The sequence below is a fragment of the Geotrypetes seraphini genome, chromosome 9 (genome assembly GCF_902459505.1).
Source record: "Geotrypetes seraphini chromosome 9, aGeoSer1.1, whole genome shotgun sequence".
NCBI classification, from domain to species: Eukaryota; Metazoa; Chordata; class Amphibia; order Gymnophiona; family Dermophiidae; genus Geotrypetes; species Geotrypetes seraphini.
The window spans coordinates 172,129,465-172,156,939 of NC_047092.1; the positions used below are offsets into that span (position 1 = coordinate 172,129,465).

At 41.4% G+C, this 27,475-nt stretch overlaps 1 protein-coding gene across 5 annotated transcripts in view; it reads left to right on the forward strand.

The window, feature by feature from the left end:
* FNDC3B (fibronectin type III domain containing 3B) overlaps positions 1 to 27,475 on the forward strand; it is a 490,638-nt gene that overhangs the window by 428,675 nt on the left and 34,488 nt on the right. For all 5 annotated transcript variants that reach the window (XM_033959077.1, XM_033959075.1, XM_033959076.1 and 2 more), the window contains exons 19-22: positions 1,754 to 1,926; positions 3,304 to 3,417; positions 7,819 to 7,974; positions 9,446 to 9,726. In XM_033959077.1, the coding sequence (XP_033814968.1) occupies positions 1,754 to 1,926; positions 3,304 to 3,417; positions 7,819 to 7,974; positions 9,446 to 9,726 (724 nt within the window). The remainder of the gene's footprint in view (positions 1 to 1,753; positions 1,927 to 3,303; positions 3,418 to 7,818; positions 7,975 to 9,445; positions 9,727 to 27,475) is intronic.

Consider the following 27,475-nt stretch of genomic DNA (forward strand, 5'->3'; position numbering starts at 1 on the left):
AAATCCTTCCTAGACATAACCTTCATGTTCCAAGCAAACAGACAGCAATCCTAGCTGGGAAACCACATAAATAATGCCAGAGTTTCAAGTTTATTAAAAAAAATTTTTAGACCGCTTATTCGAGTTATAAGCGATTGACAGTGTAAAATTACATAAAAACGAGTTATAAAATAACAATAAAACACGAAAATGGGGGATACAGACTAACGTCCTAACATACAGACCGCTTTGATCAAAAATATACGAAATGAAACAATAGGATAGTGGGAGAGAACTACAATTGATATAGGAAAGGAGAGACATTAAAGGATAAAACAATAGGTTAGGATACAATACATTCTGAAAATCAATTAAAACCGCTCTATTCGATAAATTCTTTGCCTAGTCAGATGACCTCTCTCATATATTCTTTCCCCATGTAACCCCAATGTATTATGTAACATCTTTCTTCATGCATTCTATAATTCGCTGATTGTCCAGCCTTCTTTCAATGTGAACCGCCTAGAAGTCATTTGACTATGGCGGTATAGAAAAATAAAGCTATTATTATTACATAAATCTTTTGAAAATGAAGCTCCAATATGAGCCTTTTCTAATATTTCAAGTTTTATTAAAATTTTGATTCAATCGCAATATCTTAATTCAAAGCATTATACAAATTTTTTTTTAAAAAGGGGAATCCAACATATTTAAGTATTCCTCAAAACAGTGACATAGACCAGGGGTAGACAATTCCGGTCCTTGAGAGCCGGAGCCAGGTCAGGTTTTCAGGATATCCACAATGAATAAGCATGAGATAGATTTGCATTTCAAGGAGGCAGTGCATGCAAATCCATCTCATACATATTCATTGTGGAGATCCTGAACACCTGACCTGGCTCTGGCTCTTGAGGACCGGAATTGCCTACCCCTGACATAGACAGACTTGTACAAGAGGAAAGTTGGAGGAACTAAATTGCATATAGAAAAGAAATGCAAATAGGTCAAGACAAGAGGAGAGGTAAAAAGGATTTGCTGTTTATTTCCTTGTGAGTAGGAGCCTCGTAAGATTTCAAGTTTCAAAAGCCTCTTTATAGAACCAGCGTTTTAGAATTCCTTTAAATCAGGGGTGTCAAAGTCCCTCCTTGAGGGCCGCAATCCAGTCGAGTTTTCAGGATTTCCCCAAATAATATGCATGAGATCTATTTGCATGCATATTCATTGGGGAAATCCTGAAAACCCGACTGGAGTGCGGCCCTCGAGAAGGGACTTTGACACCCCAGCTTTAAACCTATTGAGAGGGATTTTTTCTTCCGTTATGTAAGTCGGCAACGCGTTCCAAATTTGTGGTGCTGTAACCAAGAAGATTCTCATTCTCAGAAATGAAACTTTCTAGATATGGACCTCAGAATTAGTCATGGGAACATTTTAGTTTCCTGAGTCAGCCCATGTTCTCAGATAGTGGCATATTTGGCTTTGCTCTACGGAGGGGTGTGTCCTTGTCCATAATTTGTTGCACCCCTCCCTATAATGCATAATCATGACCTTTAAAAACATTGAAGATATTATCAGGTAAGGATCACTTGGTCTGTCTTTTTGTATGTTTATTGAACTCTCCTTTCTTCCCCTGATGAATGTGCGTCAGTTATTAGAAGTGATTTGGTGGATGTTCTCGGTTTGACTGAGGAGATATTCTAGATTAAAGACCGAGAAGATATTCGCCCTTTCCCAGGTTAACACAAAACACACAGGTTCTCTCTCTTTCCTTTGGTAGATGTTCCTGTAACAGACAGTGGCTGTCAGGTTGCCCAATACAGCGTGGAAATGACGGAGTCCGAAGAGGTAGCCACCGAGGTCTATCTTGGGCCTGATTTAGATTGCACTGTCCGTAACCTCCTTCCTGGAACTACATATCGCTTCAGGGTCAGAGCTTTGAATGATGGAGGGGTGAGTTAGAGCTTCTATGGGATTTGTTTTGTTTGTTCACAAGATACGTCCATGGTCATATTGAACTCCGGTGAAAGCCTGATTCAAATATAAGCCTCATTTTGAATAGACACCTGCGCTCAGTTCCAACTCGTATAGTTTCTCTACATCAGGAGTTCTCAACCCAGCCTTCCGGACATTTCCTAGCCAATCGGGTAAATATGCATGAAATAGATTTGCATATAAAAAATTTCTTCCAAAGCGACAAAATTAATGTTTAAAGGGACACAGAATGGGAGCAGAAGAAACTCAAATATGTAAAACAAAATATATATTTAATTATTTAAATTTTAATACAGAGGGGGGGTCCTCAGTGTGAGGTGGTAAGCTTCAAAGAGCAGATTACAAGGCATACTACTCGGCTGATTCAGATTAACTGGATAGCGCTGCTGGCCTTGTATACCTCTAAGCCCACCTTTGGCTGAATATTGAGTTCTTCGGCTAAATGTTAAGCCATTCCTGGTCCTGAGGTTTCTTTTTAACAAATAAAAACAAAAGACTGTGAATGTGGATGTGGATGTTCTGAAAGATGATTTGTTATTCGCTCTGCACAATCAAAACATAAAAATCCAAATAAAAGTCTGAGTTTGTAGTACACGTTTTGATTGGCCAACCAGACCCTACATGGTCCATGTTTCGGCGAAACCGCCTTCCTCAGGGGTCCTAAAGTATAATGAAATAAGAAAGAGAAAGATACATTTAAGTAAAAAATTTAATAAAAAGTAAAAAATGGCGTGAAGGTGACTGTTTAATTAGTTTTACTAAACATAGACTCAATAGCGTCATCTCTATCCATTTCTGAAATCTTTCCCTTCCTACCCATCGCAGGCCCTGAATTTTCAAACCGAATATTTTATCCAGTAGACTCCAATATTAACCTATAAATCACTTTGAATAGTTTATTTTTTTTTTTTTTAAAGTATTATTTTTTCCAGCCAGTGAAAGCCATAAATTCCCATTAAGATAATAACACTGTCAGTATTTCTGACACCACCCGATTGCATCCATTAACTCATTGATTCTCAAAGCTGTCCTGGAAACCACCAGCCGCTTGGGTTTTCGGGGTATCACTAATGAATGAGACAGATTTGCACGTCCATTATATGCAGATCTCACGAATATTCATTAGGGGGTTGTCCTGAAAACTCAACTGGCTGGTGGTCCTCGCCACCCCCCAGGAAAGGTTTGAGAACCATTGTATTAACGGACATCGTGCTCTGCATTTGTAACAGTTTGTCAATGTTTGCCAAAAGTACTGTGAAACTGGTTCTAAGCCATTTTGGACTACACTGAAAATACCCAGCTGAGTGGAAAACGAAAGGCATGTTTGTTTTTCAGCACGGCCCATACTCTGAAGCCACAGACGTTACGACAGGAGCAGGACCGCCGGGTCAGTGCCGAGCACCGTCGTTAGCCTTTATTTCTGATACAAGTGTGCAGGCCAGCTGGGAGGTAAGTGAACTGCATTTCCGGGGACGAGCTCAGGCGAAAGCCGAAATAGATTGCTGATTTTCTTGAAATCTCTGGAAACGCTTCAGCCAGTCGCGTTGCGGTGTTTGTAAGATGAGTTACAGTCACCAAATGATTTTTTTTTTTCCTCCTCCCTGTCCAATTTTCTCATTTTGTTTTCTTTTTGCTGACCCTCAGTGCAGGGGTCACGTACAGCCTCTGTGTTTTTCCAGCGTCTTGTTTTACTTTTTCATATGCATGCAAAGCGTGCCAGGGACCTCCTTTTGCTGAGTGAACACTGAGCAATCCCACCCTTCTAGACCAGTGTTTCTGAACTCAGTCCTGGAGTTCCCCCCTTGCCAGTCAGGTTTTCAAGATGTCCACAATGAATATGCATGAAAGAAATTTGCATATAATGGAGGCAGTGTATGCAAATCAAGTTTGTGCAAATTCAATTTGAATATTCTGAAAACCTGATCTTTTTATATGATAAGAACCTAATCTCTTTATAAGATAAGAGAGAAAATACAAGCCAACTGTTAAACAGAACTGAAAAATATGTTTCTTATCTCTTGTTGCTCTGTCAAGAGTTGAAGCCAATACATTTTGAAAAGTCAAGAAAAATCCCATTACAGAGAAAGAATGCCCTGAAAAGCCAGAACATCATAACTCAAATTTTAGTCAAAACTAAGCTAACTCACCAGATGTCCTGTGGTTTATAGGGAAGCCACTTAACACTCAAATGCATTTTCAATCCTGTAGCAGAAGTCCAAAATTCAGATTCTCCTGATAAACGGGAGATACGTTATTCGTTTTAGTCGAGAATTACATCATGGGGGATTTAGTCAAAGAAATCAGCTTTTTGGACTTTTCTCATATTTATATTCTGAACAGTTATACTGCGTTATGGCTCTTCAGAGTAGAAGAGGCCTCATAGACTTGATCTTCCATATGGTTTATTTCATATGAACCCTTAAATCAGGGGTAGGGAACTCCGGTCCTCGAGAGCCGTATTCCAGTCGGGTTTTCAGGATTTCCCCAATGAATATGCATTGAAAGCAGTGCATGCAAATAGATCTCATGCATATTCATTGGGGAAATCCTGAAAACCCGACTGGAATACGGCTCTCGAGGACCGGACTTCCCTACCCCTGCCTTAAATCAATAGATAAGGCACTACAAAGTGGTATAGTCTTCTTCTGTTGTGTAATTTTCTTTAATACTATTGGAGTAGTTACGAAGCCATGAATATATTGCAGGGAAAAGATTACCTCAAGGGCTCTCGGCTCTACGATTTTAGATCAAGTCTTGTCATATCAGCCAATTGCAAGCTATCATTGGTTCCTTATATTTTCCCTTTTAACGTTTCATTTTTTTAATTTATTATCGTTGAATTTATTAAAAGATTTTTTCATCGGAGGATTATTTCATATGAACACCAATTTGTGCTTCATGTATGCAGGTTGATTGAAATTTGTCTAAAAATTCTCATGGATGCCTGTCGGAATTGTTGACATTGTTAAGAGGGGGGGGGAAGTGGAATTATTCACCAGTAGCTTCTCTCTTAAGCCTTCGTTGTAAGAGTTGAAGGGATGATTAGCTTTCACTAGACCCATCTACCCACGTATGCACTGAACCTTTCCCAGACATGTTCAAATTAGTGTCATTGATGGTCCTGAAATTGCAGAAATAAAGACAGGCCATGTTGTATCTCAAGCACTATGCTTTTGTTATTCTACAGCTAACGCACCGATATGTTTCAAGTCTGTATTTTCCTTTAATAATTTTAGGCAAGGTTGAGGGACTCGGCCAAGGCCATCTAAATTTAGGAGGTTTTTTAGCCAAAACTGTGGGCATCTGGGTTGGGCTGAAAATTAATCTACACCTGGGTGCCCAAACGCGTCCAACCTAGATTTCAACAGCTGAGATTCCATCCCTAACACTGCTCCTCGCACAGCCTCATCCTTTCTCCCTTCCCACTAAGAGAATTATTAGCAGTCCATTCTTTAGGGGTCTAAGTTTAGATGTCTTGTGAATTTAAGGGCCTAAAGTTAGATACAGAGAAAGATTTTTACCTCTGCCGAGTTTGGTGCCTATCCCTTAAAGGCCGTTTTTACAAAGCTGCGCAATCGCGTGCCACACGGCAAATGCTCCGGTGCCCAGTCAGTTTCTATGGGCATCGGAGCATTTACCGCACCAGCCCGCATGGCTGTAAAAGAAGGGGGTAAGTTAGGCACCTAGGGGACAGTGTTGAAAAGGGATGTCCAGAATTTATGTCTGGTAGCTTGGCGTTTGAAAAGAGCAGTTATGTGGTCAGCGCTTGGCGTGGACTGCAGAACTGCATTTGCATATCTACCTCACAGTGGAGTTATGTAGTAAGTGATTAAAAGCTGGCACTTATGCAGTATGTCCTATAAACAACAACAAAGGCAAAAGAAGAAAACGTACCCCACAAAATAATGGGGGGGGGGGAACAGTAGGGATGACCAGAATAAAAAGCAAAAGAGGCCTGGTTCTCACATAAAGGTAGCGGAAAGGAAAAAAAAAAATCAAATCACATATTTCTTTGCAAGCAGTGCTCGATGTATGAGAAAGCGATAAGGCGTGATTAGCATGTGATTTTTTTTTTTTTTTGGTCACTTAGTCTACATTTCTTATCTGTGCTACTCTATAGACACCAGTGTGTCACAAACTTTTTAAGCTGTTGACACACTAATTTTGGGGCTGTGGCCGGAAATGCGCAGATGTCCTCCAGTCGCGGCCCTGAGCCTCCTATCACCGCTGTTGGGGGGAAGTGCTGCAGAAGGAGAGGTGAGGAGGAGGAGCAGAGATGCCAGCAAGGCGGAGAGGCGCAGGCGCTGGCTGACTGACTAGAGAATGTGCTTCTTGCCGCGAGAAGCAGTCAACAGGCACCTCTCCTCCTCGCCAGCATCTCGGGGAATCCTCCGAGGCACACAGTTTGTGATACACTGGTGTACACCAACACAATTTTGTGACTCCTGTTGCAGGCTTTTTGCCGAAACACAGCTCATGTTGAGTCTTTTGACATCATGTGTTGTATATATCACAGAGGATTCATTTTTTTAGACACAAAATAAAGTTTTCAATTTACAAGGGAAGCCTTTGTGTTTTTTCCTTCTGCTACCGAACAGTGACTTTATCTGTGAACCTGGCCTTCTGTGCTTTTTATGTCTCGCATCACCGTTACAACCTGTTCACGTTTCCACTAGAGTTGTTTTTTCGTCCAAGATGTAGAAACGAATAAAGGGTTCCTTATGATATCTTTGCTCCGGTGTTTGAGCACCGAATAACTAGCTATAAATCGTCAAAGTGGAGTAAGTTGCTGGCAAAGGTTGATCTTATCTATAATATAATACAAGTATAAAATTGGTACCCTGGTCAGCAAACTCTGTTACTATGGCATTGAACAAATGAATTACTTCTGATAAATCAAAGGGAGATGCCCTTTGAAGAGTAATTCTTCTATGTATAACAGTAATGTATTCAAAAAAGAGAATCATCGGTATCCTTTGATGGAACTATACATAAGTACAAGCTCACAAGGTATTTGTTAGCTGGATTGGCCATTGTTAGAAAGAGGATACTAGGCTTCGTGGGCTTTTGGTCTGTCTCAGTCTGGTGATGCTTATATTCTTGTGTTTTTAAGCTCTAGTAAACCATGGAGCCAGTAGGGGTGTGCAAACCAAACTTTTTCATTTTGTTTTCCTTCTAATTTATCGGATTTTTCACGTTGAGGCCCTTTTACAAAGCTCAAGACGCTCAGGCGTCCAGTGATAAGTTCAAAATGTGTGCGTGCTATCTGTACGCTAAAACGTTTCTCAAAATTTTGGGGAGGGGATGTGTGTAGGGGATAGGGAGTAGGCATTCCTGCACTAATCAGCTAAAACAGCTACATTGGCGCAGAAATAGCATGCGAGGCCTTACCGTCTACAGAATGGGCAGTGATAAGTCCACATGCGCTAATATTTTTAAAGCTCGCGCACACTGTTCCCTCTAAGCTCAGTAGGAGTCCTCCACCTGTAGTCCTGCCAGTGGAGGGCGCTGTTTCATTATCACATCTTCAGTAGTGAGAGAGCGGGAATCTGCCTGCCCTAGTATGGAAGATACAATATTGAAGCACTAACCCCCACTGGTAGGGTTACCAGACGTCCGGATTTCCAGACGGTACTTTGTCACTGTTAATGCAACAACCGTTGTAGTAGAGTCATAGCTAACCATTTGGCCACTTGTCTTTGTCGATGGCTCTTCTGCTAACAAGTTGTTTTGATCCCAGTATAGGCTGTTTCCTAGGTTTTTTCCATTCTTTACCATAACTAAGGCCGATCCTCAAGTCAAGGTGGAGGTCTTTGAGCATGGGAGTTGAAATAAATCTTTGTGTTCCAGAGTCCTGAAAGTTCTGGTACTGATATCTCGGAGTACAGACTGGAATGGGGAGAGGAGGACAACTTGGAGCCCTTAGACCTCGTTTATAGCGGTCCCGACACCTCCTTTGAGATGAGTGATCTGTTGCCTGCAACCCTTTACTGCTGTAGACTACAGGTAGGAAACCAGAATTGCTTATCTCCTAAACAAGTCGTTTTTCTTATCTCTGTTTCTTATCACGTGAAGATTGATGTCATAAGAGTGACGAGAGGTTTACCTTTCTTTTTTTCTGCTTTATTTTTAGTAGCAATGCATTTTCCACATTTTAATGAGCCTGAGGATGTTGAGCAAGTTCATTTGGGAGATGTAGTACAATCATGTGTCTTCTCAAAATTGTCGTCGTTTGTCAGATGATATTTATGTAAACTTCTTATGAGTTGGGAGATCGACGGCCCAATTGTGCATCTAAGTAGAACAAAATTATTTATTTATTTATTTACAAACTCCCCCCCCCCCTTTTCCCCAAAACTTTAGCATGGTTTTTAGCCCCAGCCATGGCGGTAACAGCTACGATGCTCATGGGAATTCTATGAGCATTGGAATTGTTACCTCTGCGGCCGGTGCTAAAAACCATGCTATGGTTTTGTAAAAGGGGGGGGGGGGTTATTTATTTAAAAACTTGTATACCGCCTAAAAACCTAGGCGGTTTACAAACATACAAAATTATTAAGTGGGAGTGTGTGGTGCTGTGGTTAGAGCTACAGCCTTGGCACCCTGAAGTTGTGGGTTCGAATCCCACACTGCTCCTTGTGACCCTGGGCAAGTCACTTAATCCCCATTGCCCCAGGTGCATTAGAGTGGGAGACCGCCAGGACAGTTAGAGGAAATGCTTGAGTACCTGAATAATTTGTAATCCGCAAAGAATTGTAGGATATGCGGAATATAAATTATTAAAATCAAAAATCTAAAGACATTCTATAACGCATGTTATTGACCTGCATCTGAACAAAATGCACAATCATTGACAACTTATTAAAACGTGCTAGTATCAGCTTGCTTCAATCTGTAATGGTGATAAGACTACTTTTTAAACTTTCAAGGCAACTGATGGTTACCTTATATGACCACCAGGTTGCCAAGTGCCAAAAATTTCAGGAGATAATCTGCTTTTGTACTGAAATTGAGATCATTATAACGGTGGAAACTCTCTGTAATTCAAGGATATGTTCAAATAATACAAAAAACTTTTGCAATGGCTAGTCAGCAACCTCTATTTTCCAGTTCTAAATCTAATAGATGCTGACACTGTCATCTAGACCTTGGGACATTGGATCATCTGTTGTTCTGTTGTCCGCTGATACTTCTAAGGAGTCCTGAGTTGCAGCTCCATCTAGTGGACAGCAATAGAGTCATGGCTCAGCCACTCCAGTCACGTGGAAACTGTGGCAAAGATTGTTTAGTGAACTATTTTTGTTAGGGATCATTGCTTTCTTGAGTCTTCCCAGTACTTGAATTCAGAAATGAGTCCAAGCCAGGCATTTGTTTTTCTTGTTTTGGGATGATCATATGCTGTCCAGCTCAGAGTATTGTACTTCATGAACCTTTGCAATTGAATCTAAAACTTTTCCCGTTCTGTCTTCTTTCCTAGGCTGTAAACCAAGCGGGAGCAGGACCCTACAGCGATCTAATGACCTGTCAAACCCCTGCATCGGTGCCAGATATAGTTACGAACATTTGTGTTCTGGAGGATGAACATTTAAATTCTTGTCCAGTTTCACCTTCCGTGTGTATTGTATTGAACTGGGAAGAACCGTGCAATAATGGGTCTGAAATCATTTCGTATAACATTGACCTGGAAGAGACTTGCATTACAGTGGACAGCGTCACAAGCTATGTTATCAAGGATCTGCTTCCAGAAACATTATATCGGTAAGAGGTCTTATATCAGTTGAAGTGGTATTATTGTACTTTGTAAAATCGGGTTAACCAAGATATGCCACCGGATTCTGTAGAGGTCACCCAGAGTTGGGTGCCCAAGTTTGGGCTTGGATTATAGCTCTGTGCATAAATTAAGCCCCCTTTTATCAAGCCGTGTTAGGGGTTTTTTTATTGCCAGCTGCGTCGGAGCTTTTACCGCAGTGGCCGGCGATAAAATACCCTAACGCAGCTTGATAAAAGAGGGCCTTAATTAGCTAATTAATAGCAACCAATTATCGGTGGCAGTAATTAGGAATTCTGCGTGGATCTGCCCTGCGTCCTTTTCTATAAATACGTGAGTGAGTCAGCAGCCATGTTTTTGTGAGCAGCAATGCCGATCTAATTTCGTGATAGTCTCCCAGCCTGATTCCACACTCCTTTGTAAACTAGATGATCTGTTCTCCCCCCCCCCCCCCCCAGTGAGATTGGACTCGGGCAGCGCTCAGAAGCAGGGCATGAAAGGGAAAAGAGCTCAAAGAAAATGAACAGAGGAAAACCAGAAGCTAGGAGTTAACTGGATTTATGTCAATTTGTTAATCAAATTAAAAAGAAGAAGAAGAAGAAGCAATAACTGAATCGAAACACACATGAAAGCAAGACGGTCCAGTATGAGTGTCTCATACTAATGGAACTCAGTAGCCCAGAATGTTTCAGCAGACATGCTTGTGTTAGGGGCCCGAAAATTAATTTACAAATAACCAGACCATGGTGATGGATCGCAGTGACCAAGGAATACAACTCAGGTTCCTTATTTGTTGCTACTGCTGGCTTTCCTCTGCCCGGTTCGTCTGTTCTGCTACATGTAGTTGCATTCATCGCTCCTGCCCTCCGGCAAGAAGCATCGTCGATGCATTCGGCAGCTTTCGTTAGTGAAAGGAACAGAGCAAAATTTAATTTTATTTCTAGTTCAGGAGTCTTTATTTCTCCCATTGGTCTTGCGTGCTGGTTCCGATCTCTAAACATCTGGGAAATCAGAGGAGAGAGAGAAACAGACATGTTCAAGAAAGCTGCACTATTTTATGCTCAAATCCCTCTCGACTCAATATCTGTTCTCTGTTGATTCTCAGAGCAGCGTTTACCGAAAGGCTAAACTATGATTTATTTTCCCGGATTAGTTTCTTCTTGTGGTTTCCCCCTTTGTGTGTTTTTAAGAAAGGCACCCTATTAGATGGTACGCATTTAGTTAGTCTGAGACGGATGCATGGATTGAGGATGGCTCATAGCTGTGAATATTGCTTTAAGACCAAGATGTAGAATAAGCAAGGCAAAATCCATTTGTATAGAGAACGCTCAGTGACGTTCTGACAAATGGACACCTCTCAATTGTGTCTGAAATAAGATTGGCTGACTTAGGAAATAGAGTGTGGCAGGGTATCAGTTATACAGAGATAATGTACAGCTCCCCGGGGAGCTGATTTTGTAGTATTGAATGGGCTTTCTTCGGGATGTGATTTTCAGATGTGCCTCTTGGTTTGTTTTTTGGGGGGGTTTTGGGGGGTTTTTTTTAAGCAGCAGTGCCTCCATACTTAGCAAAGTTAAATATTATGGAAGATGTTCTATAAGTGCATCAATAAATAGATGCTGGAGGGGGGTGCTCATGCTTAAATGCTTAGAGAAAAGACAGCTCAGGGGTGATATGATAGAGGTTTATAAAATACTGAGTGGAGTGGAAAGGGTAGATGTGAATAGCTTGTTCACTCTTTCTAAAAAATACTAGGACTAGGGGGGCATGTGTTGAAGCTACTCAGATTTAAAACAAATCAGAGAAAATATTTCTTCACACAACGTGTAATTAAACTCTGGAATTCATTGTTGGAGAATGTGATAAAATCAGTTAGCTTAGCAGGGTTTAAAAAAGGCTTGGATAATTTCCTAAAAGAGAAGTCCATAGGCCATTATTGAGATGGCTTGGGGAAATCCACTGCATATTCCTAGGATAAGCAGCATAAAAATCTGTTTTACTCCTTAGGATCTAGCTGGGTGCTTGGGATCTAGATTGGCCACTAGGATTCTGGGCTTGGTGGATCTTCGGTCTGTCCCAGTATGGCAATTCTTACGTTCTTACGTTCTTATGTTATGCGCATTTTACAGGCCCACATTTAAGGCGCCTCTCTTGCGCCGACAGAAGCACCTAGGGTCGCCTAAGGATTACTAAGGCCACTTCCAGCATGAACTAAGCCCACACCAGCCTCGGGCATCCTTAGACGTGCCTAGGCATTTCTTTGGGCGTGCAAACAGTGTCTTCTGGATAGGCACTGTTTGTCGCATTGATTTTTTTTTTTTTTTTTAAAGACGTGCGTCCCGATTGGTTAGATGATGGTAGGATGCCTACTGCCACCTAACTTCGGGACACCATTACTTGAATCTGGATTCTAGTGTCTATCTTTGCCGGCGAGGAACAAACAAACTAAAACTGCAGAAATGTACAACGATGTAGGCAAAATTTATTGTGACAACCAAACAAAATGAAAAACCTTTTTACCAAACAAGGGACCCAACACGGTCCGTGTTTCGCACAACCTTCATCAGGGGTCCTATTAGGCAGAAATATAACATAAAATACAATATTAAAAACAAATAAAAAGGTTTTTAATTTTGTTTGGTTGTCGCAATAAATTTTGCCTACATCGTTGTACATTTCTGCAGTTTTGGTTTGTTTGTGCCTGGTTGGTTTTCTCATTGCAGACTAGGTTGGACTTCTCTTTTCCTTTTGTATCTTTGCCGGCGTCCATTTTTAACAATCCAGCCCTTAGAAACCAAGGGCCGGATATGCAAAAGGATTTTATCAGGCAGGAGCGGCACTTGCCTTGTTCTGTTTACAATTGAGCACCTCAAGAGAGGAGATGCAGCGGCATTTAACCAAGCGGTGTTGCTTAGCTTACCAGACAAGTGGGACCGATTAAGTAGCATTCGTCTCGGTTAGCTATGCAGGTACAGTTCTGACTATTGACCCTATCTCCATAATTTCCAGCCCAGCATTGAATACCTGGGTCTAATTTAGCCAGCAGCGGTTAGCATTTAAGAAAAACTTACTCCCGCCAACCGAATATTGAAGTTAATTATCCGAGATTCCGTAAAAGATTGAAAACTCTTTTAAATGCTGATCTATGATTTTAGTAACATGGATATAAATTGTGTTGTAAGATTTTTGCGTTTTCCCAGATTGTTTATGGCTTTTTTTTTTTTTTTTAAATTCGTGTGATTCAGAAATTGTGTGTTAGATTAGATTAGATCTGCAAGAAAACAAGTGCTCTCCTCCCATCTTTTCCCAGTTTGTCCCAATGAGTTTAAGAAACCTACAGACTATTTGAGTCATCTGGTTACTCAGCACTGGCTTCTAGTCTAGAAGGGTAAGGAAGGTCGTGCAGACTCATAACTACCCCCTTCACTCGGGGTATCCTCCTTAAACTAGACACTCAGAGAAGTGATGATGCGGACCAGCTCACATATTCAGTCGTAGGCAAGTTGATGTTCATTCAAGTCTGTTGCAGAAGTGGGCAAACCACAACCCATGGACCATGTCAGCCGATTTTATATTGTAATTTGCATTGAATGATTGTCAAGAAAGAAGGTATTTAAATGTTATACATTAAGACTATGTTAATCTGTCCTGTGTTACACCCGGAGGAGCAGAACTCAAAGTGAAAGTGTTAGGCTACAGCTGACTCCCCCTTGAACTTCTCCCAGTCCCTTGAAGACGAGATACTGGGCTAGATGGACCGTTTGTCTGAACCAGTAAAACTATTCTTAACATCTGGCCAACGAGAAGCTCACGAGTCATGTTGTCAATTAGCAACTCACAAGTCGGTGCTGTGAAGTTTTAAGATTTAAAATTTTCAAACAATATTAATGTGAAGAGCCAGAGCCAAATAAATGAAGGACCGCGAAAGAATCGGCCGATTGATTGGCAGCCTTAGTTCCATTCTAGTTTTTAAACCTAAGCATCTCGTACCATTATATCATGCGTGTTACATTCAGGGCTGTGGAGTCGGAGTCAAAGGAAATTTCGGGTACCTGGAGTCGGAGTCAGAAGTACAAAAAACTGAGGAGTCGGAGTCGGAACATTTATCTACCGACTCCATTTTTGAACTTGGCATACCAATCACGAGCGATGCTTTCAGCTATAGCACCCACTATATACACAGCACAAATGTTGCGAGCAGCTTCTGCGGCCTTAGAACCTTGATTAAAAGCAAAAAGAAGGTGGTGTCGAAAATGCTCATTTCTCTCAACTTGACATTCCATTTTAACGATCTGAAAATTAACCAGTGCTGTGGAGTCGGAGTCGAGGAGTCGGAGTCAGAGAAAATTTCGGGTACCTAGAGTCGGAGTCTGAAGTACAAAAAACTGAGGAGTTGGAGTCGGAACATTTATCTACCAACTCCACAGCCCTGGTTACATTCCTGGGTTCCATTATCTGCTGTCTACCCACTGAATGCGCCACAGGTCATGGTATCTTCTCCCATCCCATTTTCCGTTCAAGTTTTTCCCAGCTTTCTCCAATCACCTGTTATACTTTCTGGGCTGTAGTTGAATTTTAAGCCTGAGATTTTCTGTGATGTCATGGAATGCTATAAAAGAGAAACTGTGTGTGTGCCAAGTGTTTCTAAATTCGGTGTTTCCCAAAAATAAAAGCAAGCTTGGCATGTGTATGACATTAGAAAGTCCTGGCAGCTGCTTCTCGCCAAAATTTGGCATTTGCAGTTCATGTTGAACCATGGCTAGAAGATGAATAATTTGGAGAAAGATGAAGCTAAACAGATACCTATCTGAGATTTTGGGTTTTCCCTTTCTCTTTTTTCATATATTTTTTTTTGGGGGGGGGGGGCTCGTTATAGTAGAGATTATTTTCTTACCATGTCTGAATCACACTGACACGGTTCATAGACAACGGCGCGAAAGACAAAAGCGCACGCCGACAATTGAGCGCAGCACGCGCCGCTGCGCCGCTCTAAATTACAGTTTATAGGGGCTCCGACGGGGGGGTTTTGTTGGGGAACCCCCCCAGTTTACTTAATAGACATCGCGCCGGCGTTATGGGGGGTTTGGGTACAACCCCCCACACCCCCCCACAATGCCCCCACAACGCGGCGCGATGTCTATTAAATAAAGTGGGGGGTTCCCCCCACGCCCCCCCGTCGGAGCGCTAAAAACAGTAATTTAGAGCGGTGCGCGCTGCGCTCAATTGTCTGGGCGCGCCTTTGTCCCAGCGCGCTTTTTACCTGACACCGTCAAAAAGCCAGTTTGTAGATGACCATTTTGTAATTACACTCAGCCTTCTTGGAATTTGTGAAGATCTTTGATTACTTTTCTAGAATACCACCAGGCTCGAAATACAGAACAAGTTTAACTAATATGTGAACCGCATAGTTTTTTTGCGGTATATAAATTTTTAAATAAATAAATTGTGGCAATTATGACTAGATGGTAGGTACAGTATTTCAGATATGTGCTGCTTCTAGAATAATTTTTCTCTACTTTGTTTTCCTGGGGTTGTTTGTTTTTTTGTTGTTGTTTTTTCAATTTCAGTTTAAATTACATATTCAACCACTGCTGAATGAAGTAAGTACACCCATAAGAAACAAAGGGCTCCTTTTACAAAGTCGTGCTAGGGCCTTAACGCGCGGAATAGCGCGTGCTAAATAGCTACGTGCGCTAGCCGCTACCGCCTCCTTTTGAGCAGGCGGTAGATTTTCGGCTAGCTTGTGCTATAACTTCGTAAAAGGAGCCCAAAGACAGAAAAAGAAAGGGAAAAAAAAACATTATTTAGCTGTTTTAGATCTTTTTTGGCCAAGAAAAAAATAAAAAAAAATAAAAAATAAAACTACATTGCAATTCAACAGATGCAACCAAGGAAATCAAGTTGTCATGGTTAGCAAATATGATGAGTATCTTTTCATGCAGGATTCTCCATGAAGATCACCGCATGCTCTTCCCTAACTGCTGAAAAATAAAAGAGCGGTTTGGTATCGGTAAACAAGAATAGCGTACCTTCTACGAAACAAAACGTGTACCGTGAAAGTCTCATCCCTTTTTTGCATGTCCTGGGAAAAATCAGGAAATGATTAAACTTTGGCTTCCCAAAAGTGCAACGTCGTATTCTGATCAGGTCCCATGACACATTCTTCCACCAGTGGGTCTTTATTTCTAAAGAACTCTCGGGACCTTATTAGATCCATATCTCTGGGACCCTCCTAGATCTTCCAACCCAGAGCCAGCTTTTCTCCGACAAGAGACAAATGCTGAGCCTGGATTACAGGAGGCAGTTAATGCTATTTTAAGGACCACTTCTAGACTATGCTAGCAGGCACAACTAGAGGAGACCCAAAGAAATATCGAATTATTGTGTCGTATCTGGTTTTCCAGGAGCTCCAGTTTGTGAGATAGTACATCATTGCCTTGGGAAGTATGGAAAGAGTTGGATATCAAAATATAGAGACTATGGCAGTATGGTAACATTTCAAAACATAACACATAATGTGGACTAAAAACGTCATATCCAGAAACAATTACGTTGCTTATCAAAGTTCATAACATACTTTTTTCCAAAGAATATTGCTTTCATAAAAATATTTTACAAATTTGAAATGGTGGTAGGAAAGCCTTAGATACCCATGTATAAGTCATAGTAACATAGTAGATGACGACAGTTGAAGACCCGAATGGTCCATCCAGTCTGTCCAATCTGATTCAATTTAAATTTTTTAAATTTTTTCTTCTTAGCTATTTCTGGCCAAGCATCCAAAGCTCTGCCCGGTACTGTGCTTGGGTTCCCACTGCCGAAATCTCCGTCAAAACCTAGTATAATAACTGTGAAGGACTCTGCGATTTGAGTCACTGAACCAGAGAGCTATTATGGACACTACTTTAGTGATATGTTGATCACTTGAAGAAGCCTCGGTGAAATGAGTCCCTGTTGGGATGTAACATAGATAAGTGTTTCGCCTTGGTTCATGGTTTATTATACTTTTTTATGATATAGGCCCAGATTCTCTAAACGGTTCTGAAGTTTTAGGCGCCCAAGCTTAGTGAAAAACACCGTTTTTACATTACATTAGGGATTTCTATTCCGCCTGTGCCTTGCGGTTCTAGGCGGATTACAATATAGAAAATATCTGGGACATTCCAGTAGAGTTACATTTCAGGATAAGAGTAAGTTACAGGAACAGTAATGAGTTATGATACTACAATTTCACAGAAGATAATACTTATTACAGAAGATATTACATATAATAGAAGATAATGCATTTTACAGAGGTAATACATGTCAACTCGATCGGTTAAATCGGGTGTAGTGTAGAAGAAATTACAGTACATTCTAGATCACAGATAGAAAGATGATATAGGTAGGTATTTCCGAAGTCGTTGATTGGGAGTTCATTGGGTGGTGGTTAGAGTGATAGGAGATATTTTTTGAACAGTAGTGTTTTTATTTCTTTGCGGAACTCTTTTATGTCTGTTGTTTTGGTCAGTAATTTTGAGATGTCAGAGTCTATTTTAGCTGCCTGTGTCCCCAGGAGGTTGTCGTAAAGTTTCTTACGACGAGTACCGTTGAGTGGTGGGTAGGTGAAAAGGTTCTGTGTTCTTCTTCTTCTTGGTGGGAGGTAGTGGTGAAAACGGTTATTTAGGTAACTGGGTGCCGTGCCGTGGGTTACTTTGAAAATGAGACAGTAGAGTTTGAATTGTGTTCTTGCTTTTATTGGTAGCCAGTGGGATTCAAGGTATGCATTGGTAATGTGGTCGTGTTTGCTGAGTGAGTATATGAGTCTGAGGGCTGTGTTCTGGATGGACTGCAGTTTTTTTATCGTGTTGGTCGGGCAAGGTAAGTAGAGGCTGTTGCAATAGTCTACAATACTTAGCACAAGGGATTGGACAATGATCCTGAATTGTTTTTCATTGATTTTCAAGGTACCTAACGCCACTGGTGGGCATGGCTAACTCTGGAAGTGGTGCTAGGCGCCGTAAAGCGCCTACAGAGTCGCGATTTAAATCAAAGGTAGGCGCCAGAAATATAGGCCTGGAAAAGCCTGGCCTACATTTCCGGCGACTCCCTTTCCCAGAGATGTGATTCTCTAACTGGCGCCATTCCGTGATTGACACAGAATCAGCCATAGTGCCTCCGGTTTGTTTGCACATTGGTTGTGTGGTTTTTGGTGGTTTGGTGGGGTTTTTTTAACTAATGATTATTGTCAACACGTATTAAGCAGTCCCATTAGTATATTTTCGTCTCCACCTTTCCCTAATGTATCTTGAGTTTACTGTAACCTAGGCTTCTTTTTGTTTCCTATTTATCCAAGTTTCATCTTTTTTTTCAATTGCCATTTATTATTACATTCATAGGTATAATGCCTTGAAAGGAAAAATCAAATAAGTATAATAATAAATCCAAATAATAAAACCCCAAAGGGAGAGGAAACATACAATCTATTGCAGTCTACAATGAGAGATATCAAGAAGTTGGCATATTATGTTCCAGTCTCCTCTGCTCGCAACTTTGGAGTGGTCTTCAATTCCAACCTCTCATTTTCTATGCACATCCAACAAACTGCTAAGGGCTGTCACTTCTATCTCTTCAATATCACCAAAATTCATCCCTTCCTCTCTGAGCACATTAACCGGACCCTTGTCCAAGCTCTCGTAACCTCACGCTTAGATTACTGCAATCTACTCCTAACTGGTATCCCTCAGTGTCACCTCTCCCCCTTGCAATCTGTGCAAAAGTCTGCTGCGCGACTTATCTCCTACCAACCTCGCTACGCTCATGTCACTTCACTGGCTCCCTATCTTCCATCGCATACAGTTCAAGATCTTATTGCTGACCTACAAATGTATTCATTCTGCAGCCCCTCAATCTCTCTCCTCTCTTCTTCTACACCTCCCAGAGAACTCCGTTCCTCAGATAAGCTGCTCCTAGCTTTACCCTTCTCCACTGCCAATTCCAGACTTTGTTCCTTTCATCTAGCTGCCCCCTATGCCTGGAATAAATTATCCGAGTTTGTCCGTCAAGCCCCTTCCCTTGTTTAAAAGCAGACTGAAAATCCACCTTTTTGCTATAGCTTTCAATCCTTAACCCTACTCCTCTGCCCTCCAACCCAGCCAGCAGATTAACCGTTCCCCCTTAACTGTATACATGAGACTGTCTTGCCTGTTTAGATTGTAAGCTCTTTCGAGCAGGGACTGTTTTCTTACTCTTTGGACTCTGTGCAGCGCTGCGTGCATCTGGTAACGCTATAGAAATAATTAATAGTAGTAGTGTGAAGAGTTTCAGTCTTTGGGAAGTAGAGCTGAGATTGTGATGTCATAATGCCTCATTCCACCAATAAGAGCCAACCTCATCAGTGATGTCACAATGGCTTGATTGTCCTGGACTCCCCTCTGCCCTCCATCCCAGCCAACAGATTAACCATTCCCCATAACTGTAGCCATGACATCCTGTTTGTCTGTCTTGGCTATTTAGATTGTAAGCTCTTTTGAACAGGGACCTTCTTCTTTGTGACTCTGTACAGGGCTGCGTACGTCTGGAAGCACAATAAAAATAATTCATAATAGTACTGGTGATAGTGTGAAGAGTTTCAGTCTTTGGGAAGCTGAGCTGAGACTGTGATGTCATAATGGCTCTTCCACCAATAAGAGCCAACCTCATCAGCGATGTCACAATGGCTTCATTGTCCTGTACTCCCCTCTGCTCTCCAACCCAGCCAGCTGATTAACCATTTCTCTTAACTGTATCCATGACATCCTGTTTGTCTGTCTTGGCTGTTTAAATTGTAAGCTCTTTCGAGCAGGGACTGTCTTCTTTGTGACTCTGTATAACGCTGTGTATGTCTGGTAGCGCTATAGAATTAATTAATAGTAGTAGTATAAGAAAAAATAAACTAATCACATAAAAATTAAAGTGAAAATCCCTTTCCGTCACTCAAATATTACGAACCAGAACATCACAACATAACTGGATACTATTATGATACAAACTTTGCAACTTAGTATAAAGAAATACCTTTCCTTTCTAGAAAAAAAAAAAAAGCAATGACTCATAGAACACGTATTTAACATTTTGAAAAGAAACTAAACATTTACAAGTAAAGCTTAATTGAAAAGTTGTACCTATGAAAAGGATCACTTGTCTCAATTCTAAAACCCGTTTTCTCCTGACCTTGTTCATCTATTTTTATGGATTTTAACTTTGTACACTGCTTGGTTAAATTTATTATTTTTGTAATGCAGTTTATCAAATAAAGCAAACATAAGTGGTAGGAATATTTACTTATGCTTCAGTCGCCGTTCTTAGGAAAAAGCTTCTGTTAGCTCTGAAAGTCTCAATATATGAAACTCAATATATGAATTGTTTGTGGGCGTCAGAAAATGTATCAATTAGATGGGAATGCCGATATCAGACTCTTCTCATGTCAGTTCGCTGAAGATTTATTTGCAAATATGCCCTTTTGCAAATGAGCGGAACATTCTACAGCTGGCCCAATATAAAACTTAAAATAGAATTCTGCTTAGGCTGTTTATATTCCTGAGTCAAGAAGATAATTTGAACGATGGCATTTTTTCAAGAGCTTTTTAAGACATTGGTTGGATGTTTAGATGAGCCAGTGGGAAAATGCCAGAGTAAATTCTAGCTAAAGCATGAAAAATCGCAAAGCATTCGACTTATATAGGGTGTCTAGACATTTAATCAAAGCACCAGATACTTTGATAAAGGGTTAGTAATTTGTATCAGCTTCAATGCATCTCTATAACCAACATTCTAGTACTGAACTTTGGCTTCTTTTCAGCTTCAGTCATGTCTGTGGCACTATCTATTCTTATATAATTTCATTATAATGTTTCAAGTTTAAGTTTCAAGTTTATTCGGATTTTATATACCGCCTATCAAGGTTATCTAAGCGGTTTTTACAATCAGGTACTCAAGCATTTTCCCTCTCTGTCCCGGTGGGCTCACAATCTAGCTAACGTACCTGGAGCTATGGAGGACTGAGTGACTTGCCCAGGGTCACAAGGAGCAGCGTGGGGTTTGAACCCACAACCCCAGGGTGCTGAGGCTGTAGATCCAACCACTGCGCCACACACTCCTCCGATGGTGAATTCCAGGCAAAGAAGATGCACAGGTGGATTAAACAGCATCCGACTCCTACTTGCATGGTATGTGCTCAAGCACAAAAGGCCTACCAGTAATTTGACATCAGTTAGTCACTCTGACCCTGGAAAAGAGGGACGGGGGGAGATATGATTCTGACGTTCAAATACTTGAAAGGTATTGACGTAGAACAAAAATCTTTTCCAGAGAAAAGAAAATGGTAAAACCAGAGGACATAATTTGAGGTTCAGGGGTGGTAGACTCGAGAGCAATGTAAGGAAATTCTTCTTTACGGAGAGGGTGGTGGATGCCTGGAATGCGCTCCCAAGAGAGGTAGAGGAGAGGAAAACGGTGACGGAGTTCAAAGAAGCGTGGGATGAACACAGAGGATCTAGAATCAGAAAATAATGGTGAATATTGAAGAACTAAGGCCAGTCCTGGGCAGACTTGCACGGTCTGTGTCTGTATATGGCCGTCTGGTGGAGGATGGGCTGGGGAAGGTGTCAAGGGCTGGGAGGGTGTAGATGGGCTGGAGTGAGCTTTGACGGAGACTTCAGCAGTTGGAACCTAAGAACAGTGAGGAGTTAAATTATTTCATTATAACATTGAAATCATATCATATGTATTATTGTTTTAATAATTAAGATAAGGAGGGGAGAAAATGAATGTTTAATGTAATAATTGCATAGTTAATAGTGAGTTTTGTGCAGTTTTTCTGATTTACCATTTGTATTGCACTATCAAAGTTTGAAAATCAATAAAGATTTATTTAAAAAAAGAACAGTACCAGGCAGAGCTTTGGATTCTTGCCCAGAAATAGATAAGAAGAAGAAGAAAAAAGCCCAACAAATTTTTAGATTGAATCAGGTTGGGCAGACTAGATGGACCATTAAGGTCTTTATCTGCCGTCACCTACTATGTTACTAATCCACATTAACTTGCTGAGCGGGGCTTGAGAGAGGGCGCAGGTGTTAACTGTTGCTGGGCAGTTGCCTAAGCTGGTCCCCAGTCCAATGGCAGGATTTTTTTACCCTATGCCAGGGAGAAGGATAGAGTCCCAAACACAGTTATTTTGCTTTCAGCTGGTACCCCCCCCCCCCTTTCCTTTCTCCTTATTAGCCTTTTTCGCATCACCAGATCGACAGGTTGAGTCATATTTGGGATAGAAAAGGCAAGCGGAGGAGCTGACAGTAACTCGCAGACTACGAAGGCAGGGTCGGCCATGTTAAGGTCACACATCAGGTGATGTTTTGCGTCGCATTGCATAGGAGTGACAAAAGAGCCTTACTGACCCATGCAAAAAAAAAAAAATTTTTTGGAATGCAGGATCGCAGAAAAACTGGTCGATTTTAGAGGCAGCATAGGTTTACTCACCATCACAGAAGAGACTCATGTGCAAGAGGCTTCCCCATACGGTGGAAAATCTTAGGGTCATACTATATATAGATAGATAGTACTATATATATATATATATATATATATATATATATATATATACAGTACTATATATACATATATATACAGTTCTGTATATGTGTGTATAAATATATATTATTGTGTATGTATATATATGTATATTTGTGTGTGTGTATATATATGTATATTTGTGTGTGTGTGTGTATATATATATATATATATATATATATATATGTGTGTGTGTGTGTGTGTATATATATACAGTAATTCTAGTTCCATCTTGCTGATTTGAACTTATCTTGTAGATATTTGTTGAAGTTTATTCACTTCACTTTATTTTTCATTTATATATATATATATATATTACATTACATTACATTACATTAGTGATTTCTATTCCGCTTGTGCCTTGCGGTTCTAAGCGGATTACAAGTTAGAAGACTGGACATTTCCAGTAGCATTGCAGTACATGTAATCAAGAATGTGTCCAGTTACAATTATTAGTCTGGACTTTTCCAGGAGAAATTGATAGCAGGTAGTAGATAGTGATAGGTTGTTTAGACGAATAGAGATAATACTGTCCGGGTGTTGCTGGTGGAGGTGATGGAGGTGGTCATGAGAGCATTTTCTAATACTTTTGTGAGGTTATGATGATGGGAAGTGTTTTTTGAAGAGATGAGTTTTGATTTCTTATAAAATGAAAAATAAAGTGAAGTAAACTTCAACAAATACCTACAAGATAGATTCAAATCAGCAAGATGGAACTAGATCAAGATCTCGGAGTCCCAACAGATTGACAAAAGAAACCCAAGCTAAGAAATAAAGATCTAATTCTAATAAAATACAACTTCTACCTGTGAGGAGGGGGGGGGGGGTTGCTAGTGAATAGATTTAGATAGTCAACAGAAAGACCTGTCCAAATATGTTTGCAGCTGTTTCCTAAAATTCTAATATCTACCATAGACGATGTGGCAAACAGTTCCATTCTGTCAGGCATGCAATGGAGAATGTCCGCGCCTTAGTTTCTTCAAAGTGGACCTTTACCAGTGATGGGATAGATGGTTTTCTCTGGCCGTCTGATGGCAGTTCTCTAACCAGGGTGTAAATCCGTAAGGCAGATACAATGTAGTGAGGAGCATCATGCGATAGAGCTTTACAAATGAGAAGCAATATTTGAAACAGCACATTGAATCTGATTTGAAACCAATGAAGTGTCTCGAGCTGCTGTGGAATGTGTTGATAACAAAAAGTGCCTGTCACCAATTGGGCAGCAGCATTTACAGCTAATTGTAATGGACAAAGTGCAGTTATAGGAAGGCCAAGAAGCAGTTAGTTACAGTTCTCACAGTGGCCAATCCATGTCCCTAGTACCTGGCCAAAACCCAAGGAGTAGCAACATCCCAGCATCTCAGAGTAAGCAAGATTCTGGAACCCCAAAGAGTAGCAGCATTCCATGCTACTGATCCAGGACAAGCAGTGGCTTCCCCCATGTCTTTCACAATAACAGACTATGGACTTTTCCTCCAGGAACTTGTCCAAACCTTTCTTAAAACCAGCTACGCTATCCGCTCTTACCACATTCTCTGGCAATGCATTCCAGAGCTTTAAAAGTATTTTCTTGTAACTTCATCGAGTGTCCCCCTAGTCTTCGTAATTTTTGATCGAGTAAAAAAATCGATCCACTTGTACTCATTCTACTCCACTCAGGATTTTGTAGACTTCAATCATGTCTCCCCTCAGCCGTCTCTTTTCCAAGCTGAAGAACCCTAACCTTTTTAGCCTTTCCTCATTCAAGAGGAGTTCCATCCCTTTTATCATCTTGATCGCTCTTCTTTGAACCTTTTCACTATATCTTTCTTGAGATAAGGAGACCAGAATTGAACGCAATACTCCAGGTGAGGTCGCACCATGGAGCGATAGTCTTGTTAGCCATCCCTTTTTTAATAATTTCTAGCACCTTGGTGGGCCTGCTGGTGGGAGGGAGTGAGCTTCTCACCTGCTGGTCTTCTAAAAAAGGGTCAGGGGGTGTCGGAGGGAGTTGGGCTATTAGATCACCAGGTTTGGTGTAGTCGGGGGGCTGTTGGAGGAAGTCGGAGATCAGGATGGATCACTAGACTTGGTGTGGTGTTAGGGAGGAGCTTGCTGCAGCAGGAGGGAGTGGGCATCCTTCCTACCGATCTTCCGCATCAGGGGTGGGGGGGGGATCGGTGAGGGGCAGCAATGGCAAGGGGGGGCACGACCACCAGGCTTGGTGTGGTGGGAGCTTGCTGTCCTCCGACGCTGCGACAGAAAAAAAAGTACCATGATGTCGGGAATCTGGGGGAGAGGGAAGGGGGCTCTTTTGTGTGTGTATTGCACACACAACAGCTGCGTCTAGTAAAGAAAAGCAGCCCCTATTCTTCCTGCTTGCCAGTTCAGACAGGAAGAGTAGAGGCTGATGTTTTTAGACTGGCAGGAGGAGTTGCTGTGTTAGCGATTTTTCTTCTGAGCACAGTTCCTCCTCCCCTTTACCAGTGATTTTCCTCACACGTAGCACGCATCTAATTTGCATGCTATTGTGCTGAGAATCGCCAGCGAAGCAAAAATCCCTCCCACCACGGTATTTCTGTGCCATGGTGTTGGAGCTTAGAGCCCTAAGGGACTCTCCCAGGGTCATGAGGAGCAATGCGGGTGCTGAGGCTGTAGCTTTAACCACTGCGCCACGCTCTCCCTTACGGAAAGATCTTGTCAAAAGGGGAGCTAAAATTTTGAGGTGATGTGCTCGGACGTTCTGGTGGTTTGATTATCTAATTTAGTGCTAGAAGGCAAAAGAAGAGAGGAGAACAGAGTAGCTGAAGTAATGACATCAAAAATTATCAAGATTTGGCACTGCTACATAATCAGAGTAGCAATAATCAAGCTTTTATGGTCTCCAGTTCTTGAGAATCAGATCTTCTCATCTACCTATCTTATTTTCATTATTTATCTGGTCTGGTAAGCCTTTGAGGAAGTTTCTTGATCCAGTTTTTGTGTGGAGCACATAATTAAGAAATCCAAGTGCCAGTAATGGAGGAGGCCGATAAGCGTCTGAGGACAAAAGTCCAAAAGTGGAGACATAGGCCTAGATTCACTAAACGTACCGATCTGGATCGTTATTGAGCGATTCTTGGCTGAGTTCTGCCAAGCGATCGATTCACAACAGATTCTGCATGCAAATGATCTGATCGGACGCGCGCCCAACAGCGATCCCACGGATCGCTGTAAGAGCGATCGAAACGCTTGCGCAGAGTATCCTTGTTGTGTATTGATGCAGTTTACGCATGCACTTGCTCTTCGCCCTTTACCACGTAGTTAGTGGGCGGGGTTTGTTTCCGCACGGTCATTGGCGGGCGTAGAATGCGCCGCCCGCAAAGCACAAGCGAGCGCAAAAGAAAGGGGGAGAGGTAGCCGCAGTTTACTTTTGCTGGCCCCGAGAGTTGGACTTTTTTTTTTTTTAAACAAATGATTTGTGACCGGCGCAGTGAAGCCAGGTTATCGAACAGAACACGCTTTAAACCCGCGGGTTAAAACCACGGGCTCGCAATGCACTTTTTACAGAATATATAAAAAAGGAATTCTTAAAGCATATGTAAAGTTAATTTACAGTTATATTTTTAATTTTGACGGTGGTTTTTTATGGGGTTGCAACCATGATACTGATAGTTCAGGGCGGAACAGGGCAGGAGAGTCGGCAAGGATAGTAAGCCACTGGTCCTCAGCAGTCGCTTCTTTTCAGATCGGCAAACCCAATCGGTGTTTCTTCTTCTGCTTAGTGAATTGGTCGCTTCCTACTTTTGCATGCCGTTTGCATGGGCGGATCGGGTAGGAGATTGATCGGGCAGAAGTTTAGTGAATCGGGTCGAGGAACGATCGCAAAACCAGTAAAACTAGTTTTGCGATTGTCGGGACAGGATCGGAAGGTTTAGTGAATCTAGGCCATAGTCCACCTGCTGAGCTTCAGCGAGTTTGATTTCACTTCATTATTTATTTATTTATTATTTATTTATTTATTCGATTTTTAGCCCGTCCTCCCAAAAGAGCCCAGAACGGGTTACAAAGTACATCCATAATAATCCAGACAGAACAGAGATGACATTTTACATAAATTACAATATAGAAGACAGTTTACATAAATTACAATATAGACATGACAATAAAACATATGTACTAAGTAGCATCTGGTGAAATTAAGTGACATAGGTGAGTTGACTGGGTGGCATTTCAGGGTGAATGACTTTCAGGCGCTGGGTTAGTAAAGAGGAAGGTTTTCACGGCCTTCCTGACGTTCCAGAGTCCATCTAGTGATCTGACAGATGGAGGGATTGTGCGCCAAAGTTTGGGTATGAAATGTGAGTAGGAGCGTTTGCGGGCGGTTTCAGTTTTGAGGGAGCGGCCAGAAGGTATGGTCTGTCGTTTTTCTCCTTGGGACCTCAGTGGTCGTTTTGGGAAGTAGATTTGTAGTTTAGTTTTCATGTCATACGGAATCGTTTCATGGAAGGTTTTGAAAGCGAGGAGCAGGGCCTTGAAGGTGCAGCTTTTTTGAATGGGCAGCCAGTGCATGGAAGCTAATGCAGGGATAACATGGTCGCGGATGCCTGGGTTTTTCAGAAGGCGGATTGCAGCGTTTAGCACCCTTTGGAGGCGGGACAGAGTTTTGGTAGGCAGGCCCACTAGTAGAGCGTTACAATAGTCTACGCGGGATAGAACAAAAGCTCCTTAAGTCCGATCATTCCTGAATAGGTTCCCTAGGATGGTCTCTTAAGCTTCTTTTTTTTTTTTTTTTTTTAATCTTTATTGATTTTCAAACTTTGATAGTGCAATACAATTGATTGAACATATAAAACTGCATAAAACGCACTATTAACCACACAGTTAATGCATTAAACATTCATTTCCTCCCATTCACATCTCTTAGCTTCTGATATTGAATCCTTTTTTTGTTTTACTAAGAAACGGTAGTACAGCAGTTATGTCCGTCAGTCATTTAGGGACTGATCTAATGAACTGTGCTGTTCTTCAGATGTAGGGCAGACTTTTTCGATGCTAATAGAACTTCTGTTGCAAAAAGGGTTTTAATGCACAAAAAAAGTCCTGTGCTAAACAGGACATAAACCCAGAGATATCTTAATGCATATTAATAAATTGCCTAGAGAATTACTGTTAATGTAGCAAAGTACAAAAAAA